This window comes from Dendrobium catenatum, unplaced genomic scaffold (assembly GCF_001605985.2).
Source record: "Dendrobium catenatum unplaced genomic scaffold, ASM160598v2 fragScaff_scaffold_1220, whole genome shotgun sequence".
NCBI classification, from domain to species: Eukaryota; Viridiplantae; Streptophyta; class Magnoliopsida; order Asparagales; family Orchidaceae; genus Dendrobium; species Dendrobium catenatum.
In genome coordinates this window covers 2438385-2447704 of record NW_021319682.1, presented here as the reverse complement: position 1 = coordinate 2447704, position 9320 = coordinate 2438385, and the positions used below count along the sequence as shown (strand labels likewise).

The 9320-nt window shown below is 38.0% G+C and overlaps 1 protein-coding gene across 1 annotated transcript; it reads right to left on the bottom strand.

Annotated features, from left to right (window-relative positions):
* Nucleotides 1-1381: 1381 nt before the first annotated feature.
* On the bottom strand, nt 1382-4417 carry LOC114580717. Its single transcript, XM_028699172.1, has 4 exons — nt 3568-4417; nt 3366-3455; nt 2442-2777; nt 1382-2319 (listed from the first exon to the last, which is right to left on the bottom strand). Exons 3-4 carry the CDS (start codon nt 2484-2486, stop codon nt 1501-1503), a joined length of 864 nt encoding a protein of 287 aa, XP_028555005.1. The 5' UTR covers nt 2487-2777; nt 3366-3455; nt 3568-4417; the 3' UTR covers nt 1382-1500.
* Between the last annotated feature and the right edge of the window lie 4903 nt (nt 4418-9320).

Sequence of the window (9320 nt, the reverse complement as noted above, 5' to 3'; positions counted from 1 at the left end):
TAATAATTAAGTTAATTAATTAAATAATTAATTGTATAATTAGTGCATAAATTAATTATATAATTTAACTTAATTGTATAATTACTAATTAAATATTAATATAATTAGATTAATTAATATAACTTAATATATCTATTATTAAATATATAATTAATTGTGTAAATTAGTTAATGAGTAATTTGTACTAAACATATTATTAAAATTATAACACATTATATTTTTTTATTTTTAATTATAAATTTATTTTTAAGTTATAATTATTTTCTTCACATTTAAATCACTAACTGCTATAAATCCTGAAATATATTGCCAAAGAGTTTCTCAGGATTTAACAGGATTTAACATTTGGCATACCAAACAGTTTTCAAGATTTAACACATTTCGGATTTACTAAATCCGGATTTACAGGATTTATTAAATCCCACAAAAGCTAAATCCCACTTGTTGCCAAACAGCCCCTAAATGTTTGTTTTTTATTCATTTATTTTGATGCGACTAGTGTTAAGTTTGAATTAGTTTGAAATAGTTAAAAATATTAAATTTCAAAATTTTTAAAATAACGCATAAAAATAAAAGAATTTGTTATTAAAAATTTTAATTACAATAAACAATTAAGTATAAAATTTAACATCCAACAATATAATTAATATCTTACATTATAAATAACAAGTTCATTATTAAAAATGAAATAAAATTTGCAATCAATAATCTTTAATATATATCTCTTTCTCTGTGTTGTACGTACTATCAACAACCAAGTTAATAATTGTAATTTTTATCTAAGATGATAAAATCAAAAGTTCTGTAGCAATTTTTAAAAAAAATCATTAGAAGATCTGTAGTAGAGAGGGTTTAGGCGAACAAGTCTTAATAATTAACATACAACCATTAGTAAATATCCAACCAAAACAAAGGCTATTTCATAAACTTTGCTAGCAGTAATAACTCGACATTAACCAAAATCCGCTAAGGAAAAAAAAAAACAAAGCAAGCAACCATCCATCTAGCTTGCAGATTTATATTCAACCAATAATAAAATGAGAGCCAAATTTGATAATATATTTATCTCAAGATAAATTTAATAGCTATAAAAATCATCTCAATGAAATTTGACACCTTTATTAAAAAATACTAATGAGATAGCATGATCATTCAAAATTCATTTTATTTTTACAAACTCAAAAATATAAAATCAAAATGAAACAATAATTCAATGATTACTTCATTTCGACAAATCAATAATTAAAAAAAAATAAAGAAATGAATTTTAACACAGCTATTTAGAATTCAAAGAAGAATATATTTATATATAAAGGAACCAAAGAAATTATCAAAATAAAAAAAAATCTAGCGACACATATAACGAAATATTAAAAGAAGAATATATTTATACAAAAATGAGTACATCGGTCAAGTGATACAAACTGATTAATGCTGAAATTATATCCTTCACATTTCTTATCAAACAAATAAGATAAGATAAGAAGAAAAAATGTTTTCTTATGTATAAATATCGATATTCGGAATGCGAGCAATCTTTTGCCGATCGGGACCTCTATCCTCTCGATAGCGATAGCGCTTATGTAACTCTGGATGAAAATTCTCAATTGATAGATGTTGTAAATTGGGAGGAAGGTTCGGTAATTCCCCCGAAGCATAGGAACATCCCAAATAGATAGTGTCTGAAGTGAATAAAAGCTTTATTTCCAAGGAGGAAGGGAGAGACTCTAAGGATTTGAGAGATGAAAATTGCAGCTCAGAAAGAGAAGACCTAACTTTCAGAAACCACTGCTCCGCCCCATTTGGAAATGAAACCACCTCATCATTCCCCCAAATATTCAGCATTTTTATGGAGGCGATACTTCTCAATGGCTCCATTAGCAACACCGATGGATCACTTATCCAGAGATCGCTGAGCTTGAGATGGCAATTATTAGTGGTTTCCACTTCTTGATATCTTCCCAGGGAGATCAGATTTGGGCAATCTCTAATTTCCAAGTATCTTAGTGCTGCAAGACTTGCTATTTCATCAGCCAGAGGAAGAGATGTAATGTTCGGACAGCGACTGACCTCTAATGTTTCAAGGGGAACAGGATTTGAATTGCTACAAAAATTCAAAGTCTTCCACCACGTAAGTCGTATCTTCAAGCTCTTGAGCTTAGAAGGCAAAGAGGGAAACTCTTTCAACTTCGGGCAGTCACATAGATATAATTCAATTAAGCAAGGAAACAAACATCCATCTTTAGCAGCTACTCCTGCCTCAAACCAATCCTCTAATGCTTTTAATCCTCCAATTTTTAACACCTCTAGCAATGGAAAGTTCTAAAGACTTGAGGAAGGGAAGTTGCCCGAAAGGAGGAAGAGTTTCCCACTCACTGCAATTTTGCAATATGATTTTCTCTAGATTGAAGATCCGATTGACATTGTTCATCCATATTGCGGACCTTGCACCCCTGTAGTACATTATGCTCAGATTCCTTAGACATTTTGGTGGCTGAAGGTTGTCGAGCACGTTCTCATCTAAAGCGATGTTCCTCGAGTCAGTCCTTGGAGGCGAGTCAGCCCACTGTAACCTACTCAGGTTCTAGTGGAATCATTTCAACTGGGCCAGGCCCTGTGGTTTTTTTTCTTTTTCAAGGTTTTCCTTATAAAAATCTTGTGTTATCTATGTATGAGCTGGATATTCGTGCAATGCTAAGACGTAAAATTCTAACTCTATTGCCGCGTATATTCTAGCCTGCAACAATCTTCAATATGTATCTTCTCTTCACGTTGTACTATCAACAAAAAAGTTAATAATTGTAAGTTTTATCTATGACAATAAATTTAAAAGCTAACAATAAATTATTTTAAATAAGAGAATATAAGAAATTTAAGCCAAATCAGATAACTCGATGAAATTTGATAATATATTTATCTCAAAATAGATTTAATAGCTATAAAAAACACCTCGATGAAAATTAAGTTTTTTTTTTCCCTTAGCTTCCAACACCTTCATTAAACAGTACTAATGACGTAGCATGTGTCTAAAAAATAAAAAAAATTAATAAAGAAAATTAATTGGATGGTTGATGAAAGTGCAAAAAGAAATAGAATTCATAGATTAAAGATGACTGATGCTTAAAATTTTATTTGCTTCTATAAAAAACATAAAAAAAATTAAATAATAATTCAATAATTATTTCATTTCAGAAATCAATAAAAAATTAAAAAGATTCATAATTAGATTTCAATTATGAATGATCCACGACATATACAAAATGGTTAATGCTGAGATTGCATTCTTCACATTTCATATCAATAAATAAGATAAGAAGAAAGAAGTATGCTTATGTATTTTGAAATTTTCATTAAAGTAGTTGAACCTTTTATCAGGGCTGAATATAGATATGAGGAATGCGAGCAATCTTGTGCCGATCGGAGCTTCCATCCTCTCGATAACGCTCCTTTTAAGTCTGGATGACAATCCCCAATTGTTAGACTTTTCAAAGAGGGAGGAAGGTTCGGTAATTCAAAATAAATAGATGCTGAAGTGAAGATAAGCTTTCCAAGGAGGAAGGGAGAGACTCTAAGGATTCGAGATTTGAAAATTCCAGGTCACAAAGAGAAGACCTATCTTTCAGAAACCACTGCTCCGTCTCATTTAGAAATGAAACCAGCTCATCATTACACTCAATAGTCAGCCCCTTTAAGGAGGTGATTCTTCTCAGTGGCTCCTTTAGCACCAATGGATCCCTTATGCTAAGATCGCTGAGCATGAGATGACAATTATTAGTGGTTGGCATTTCTCCGAGAGAGATCAGATTGGGGAAATTTTCAATTATCAAATGTCTTAGTGCCGTAAGTCTTGCTATTTCGTCAGCCAGAGGAAGAGATGTAATGTTTGGACAGTGCAGGACCCATAATGATTCAAGGGGAATAGGATTTGAATTGCTACAAAAATTCAAAGTCTTCCACTTCATAAATTCTATCCTAAAGCTCTCGAGCTTAGGAGGCAAAGAGGGCAACTCTTTCAACTTCGGGCAGTTAATTAGCACCAGTTTAATTAAGCAAGGAAACAAACATCCATCTTCAGCAGCTACTCATGCCTCAAACCAAGCCTCTAATGCTTCTGATTTTTCAATATGTAGCACCTCTAGAAATGGAAAGGCGTGGTATTTAAGATTCCCATTAAATCTACATTCGAGCAATTTTACTTTCGGCATGTTACAAAGTTTCAGTGACTTGAGGAAAGGAAGTTGCCAGAAAGGTGGAAGAGTTTCCCACTCCATGCAACCTGTCAAATTGATTTTCTCTAGATTGAAGATCTTATTGACATTGTTCATCCATATTGCAGACCTTGCACCCCAGTAACCCTTTATGCTCAGATTCCTTAGACAATTTGGTGGTTGAAGGTTGTCGAGCACGTTCTCATATAAAGCCATGTTCCATGAATCAGCACTTCTCCAACATAAGGTCAAATATGTGAGCCTCCTCTTCACACATAATTTGGCACTACAAGCTTCCTCCGCATCCGTAACCTTTTCAAGGCAACCGATTCCTAACTTGCAAAGATCATTCATATTCTCCAGCTCCCCAATTCTATAACCACTCACATCTCTAAGATCAAATTCATTCAGTTCTTGAAGATACTTTAGCTTCCCAATCCCACGTATCAATGAAATACAATTCCAGGGCAATTTCACGTAATGCAAGTTATAAAAGTTATTAATGTCACCTAGTAAATTATCATCAACTTGAGGTCGATCTGAATATCCCCATTGATTATAGATAATTATGTATTGCAAGTGATAGAGATTACGTAGAGATCTTTGTAGCTCAATGACACAAGCTCTTCTGATCTTCAAATACCGAAGATGTTTCGAATATCTAATATCCTTTGGTATCATTTCCAATTCAAAAGAACGTATGTAAAATAAGCGCAGGCATATCGATGCTTTGGATATTTTAATAAGTGCATTGCAAAGATCCTGATTAGAACCTTTATAGACAAGAAAAGAGAATGCAAATATTTAAACTGCCTAATCTTTTTTAAGATGTTTGGATTTGTAGTTTGAACAGACAAGTGTCAAATAGTCTCAGAAATTTTGAGAGATGACTCTTCATCCACAAGTTTTCCGCATTCTTGTGCAAAAAAATTAGATGCTGACTCATGTATTAAATCATGCAACTTGTAGTCATCTCCGACCTGGTCAATTAATTTTTTTTTTTACTAAAACATCAAAATACCTTCCTCCGATATCCTCCATAATCATTTCTTGAGACGGCTGAATGAAACCCAATGCATTCCACATTCAGACTAAATCATCTCTATTAAACATATGATCTTGTGGGAACATACAACAAATTGCAAAACAATTTCGTAGATGCTTTGACAGAAGTATATAGCTCAGTCTTAAGATGGAATCGATAGAATTCCAACCCAGTAAATTGCTTTCTAGAACTTCCCTCCAACGCCATTCATCCAAGTCAAGAGAATTTAGAACACCACCAATGACCTTAGCTGCCAACGCAGATCTTGAAAGCTTTTTAACTATATCTCGAGCAATGACTCGTAAATTTTCATGATCATCATCAGAGGGGTTCTCTACACCAGCAAATACATGAGAGTTGATGATGTAGGAACATCTTAGCTCTTATTGTGCTTAGGGACTAATTTACCTCCTTGCCTAGAAGTTCATCCCCTTAAATAGAGCAAGTAAGGTTGAGGCATGAATGAAATAATAGCCTTGAAGCCTTGACTCTTCTTCTTCCTGAGGGAAAACCCAAATCCTCTGCACGCCACTTCGAACGATCCAGCTACATCATTGTAATCAGAGCCTGGAGCTTGCAAGATCGATGATTGCAGAAGTCGGCTGTGAATGACGTCGAAAGCCGAAACAAGGCCGGTCGACGAAGACGACCGAAAGAGTGGTCGACGAAGATTCACCACCGAAAGAGGTGGAGTCGTCCGACGACATCGACGCAACAAGAAGAATGCGGTGACGTTACGATCGAACCATGAACCCCTTTGGTAGCTCAAGTTTGCAATCACTTGATCGAGATGGGTGATTTATGTAAATCATGCATTCGTGAGAAACTAATGACAGTCGGCACCTAACCGCCTCTTCGCTCCTGTTTCTTCCAACACGCACGAACAACCAACCACCAACGCATCCTGTTGGTCGCTGATCGATTCTATGAAGAAATCAATTCACCATGTCCCGAACCAGATCCTCATCACCGCCCACACAGACGGAAGCCCCCGTCTCACGCCGCCCCATCCGTCCGCACCCCGAGCAGCCGATAGGCCCCCGCCGACCAGAGCCCGCAGCCACAACTGCCGCAGATCTGGAAATGCCAACAGCAGCCGCGACTAAGGCTTCCGCAACCCCAGCCGTAGATTCACCCACGCGACCAGCGTGATCTCAGCCCCGACCCTAAATCACTCATGCGTCTCCAGGCCACACTCCACATCCCATCCTCATGCCTCGCGATTTGCTCCAGGTGTTGAACTCGGACTTCCCGATCAGATTTTCTACCTTCGCAATCAACCAACAGCCCGCCGCTCGCCGTTCACGGTGACCTACGCTCCAGGCCCACATCGTCTGAGCCGAGATTCAATGGACCGACATCAGCATGATTCCCACTCTGTTACCAGGCCGTGAGAGTACACTCCGGCGCCCCCGAAACCCGCATTTAACTTCAAATATCCTGCCCGCCGCATTTATCTTCAACCAGGCAAGTTCATTCGCATCGCGTCCATAATCGTCTCTCCACGACCAGATTCCGCCTGCTCAGACAGAGAACCGCTGTCAATCTCCAGTATCACAGACAGACCCGTCCATCAACGTGACTTCAGTGCCGACCCTGAAGCAACCAGCGAAGGTGCCGGGGAGCTCGATTACCAAACCAAACCCGATCTCCCATCGTCTGTTCTTTTGGACTCTGAGATGCGAGATGCAACACTCGCATCTGTTGCTCCGATTCTATTGGGAAATCTGGCGAAGCAGCATTATGGGGAGTTAAGAGCTGGCAATGTGTGTATCAAAGAACGCAGGCAACTTGCTCTCGAAGCTGCGAGACAGGGAGTGGTGCTTCCAAAAAATGAGGTAATAGAAATGATGTCAACCTCTGAGAACATTTTCATTGTAGGTGTGCAAATGACTGAGGTGCAGTATACAGACAAAGCCGATTATCTGCCCTGCTCACAATCTGCTCGATGTAATGTTGCTGATATTACTGATAAGAATGTTGGGTTAGAGGCTGCAGTAAGTGCGGCATGTTCTGTTCTAGATAGAGGCTCTAGTTCTGCTTCTATGGCTGCAGCGACCATTGAAGCTCAGGCTTCCCTGACAACTGGCCCAGAAATTTCAAGCTTACCTGTTTAGTTAGATGAGTATGGCAGGGATGTTAACCTACAAAAGCATATGGATTCTGTTGTGAGGGCTGATGCTAAAAAGTGCAAAAATATAGATAAGTCTTACAATCTCTTTTGCAGATGGAATCAAAAGGAATTGGGTTGCTACAGTGTGATGATAGATGGGCGTGGGATTCATAAATGCATTGCAAAAGAAATCAAACTGTTTGAGGAGATTCAGGAAGCCAATTCAAATGAGCATCCAATAACTGAATTGTACAGAAACATTTCTTTTCTATCTATAGTAGGGCATGGTGATGACTTCAGGACGTATTGTTTACTTGCCAAGAACTCTTATTCACCAACCCATTGGCAAATTAAAATGCTAGTTCACTGCAATGATTCCAAAGCTGAACATCCTCATTTGGAGTGGGAAAAGCCTCTTCATGTACTAATTTTGAAGTCTGCATTCAAAGTCTTTGATCCCGGAATTTGTTTGCCACTCTACCTCCCTTCTAATTAGTGAGCCTCGAACGGAGTCGAGCTCTTTTTACGCAAGGGGAGAATGATGTAGGAACATCTTAGCTCTTATTTTTCTTAGGGACTAGTTTACCTCCTTGCTCTAGATAGTTCTATCTTCCTCTTTAAATAGTAGCTAATGTAAGGTTTTGAGGCATTGAATGAAATATATTAGCCTTTGAAGCCTTTGAGCTTTCTCTTTCTCTTCTTTCCCTGGATTGGGAAAACCCCAGATCCTTCTTGCAGGTCGCATCTTCCGACGATCCACTACATCAGTTGAGGATCTGCAAACACTCATCTTCCTCTAGGCCCTCTAATTTAACTATTTCTTTCTTCTTTTTAATTACCTTTTCAAACATCAGTGCAACTGAGTCCGTTCAAGTTGTTACCATAATCTTACTACCAAAACCCCCCAAAGCTAGAGGAGCAAGCACATCCTCCCATTTGTTTTTATCCTTCTCTGCATCCTCCTCCCAAATATCATCCAACACATGTAAGAACTTTTTGGACCTCACCTCCTCCTCGAGACGCCTGTGAAGTGCATCAAGTGTGTCCATTACATCTCCTTCTTAAGAGATTCCAACATATCTGCAATGACGTTTTTCACATCAAAGTTGTTGGAAACACAAACCCACATTTTAAGATCAAATTCTTTTGTAATTTCATCATTATAAACATGTTGCAAGAGAGTTGTCTTCCCCATACCACCATGGCCCACTATAGATAGAAGATAAATTTTATTTCTGTCCAAATCAGTTCCATGAACAAGAGCTTGATGTTCGTGATTTGATGGATTCTTCAGCCAGTTCATAACAAACTCCTTCTCCTTGCCTCGACCGATGAGATCATATTTAGGCGAGGATCTCATTTCACGCGCTCTGAACAGCTCAAGCTGCTGCTCGTGATGCTCCTGCTTTTGCATCTTTTATAAGAACAAGGAAAGAAGCAACACCAGTTGTTGAAACTTTATGAAGTTTCTTCACAGCCTCCTCCAGTGGCTTCAAGGTGGGATCAATTTTGAGAGCACGTTGGACAATTTTGCCAAGTCTTTTCTTCATGTATTTCACGATGGAACGCGCCCTTCTCAGCTTCTTATTTTTGGTCACCTGTTTTTCAAGTTCCGTATACTCCAGCTCATTAAACACGTCATCTGCATCATCAATGGCATCTCGTAGCTTCCATAGCCATTTGTTAAGAGCCGGGTTTTGTTCTGTGATCTGCTCTTGGCTAGAAGCAAATTGGACGACAGCTTGGATCTGGGGGAGATTCTCTTTCGGCTTTTCCAGCTCCTCCTTCATGCCTGTCTGCCATCTCACTTGATCTTTCAGGTAACGGATGCCAACGCTGATGAGCTTCTCTACAATGGGATCAAGAGACACATCCGCTATGACAGCGGCCATCGATGTAGAGCAGAACAACTGAACACTAAGGGGCTGTTTGGTATCGGATTTATCGTGGGATT

Bases quoted from the DNA above. Each gene is read 5' to 3' on its own strand.
- LOC114580717 (XM_028699172.1), bottom strand. From the start codon at position 2,486: ATGTCTAAGGAATCTGAGCATAATGTACTACAGGGGTGCAAGGTC. The intron at 2,320-2,441 runs CGCAATATGGAT...AGTCTTTAGAAC, and splicing joins TACTACAGGGGTGCAAGGTC to TTTCCATTGCTAGAGGTGTT.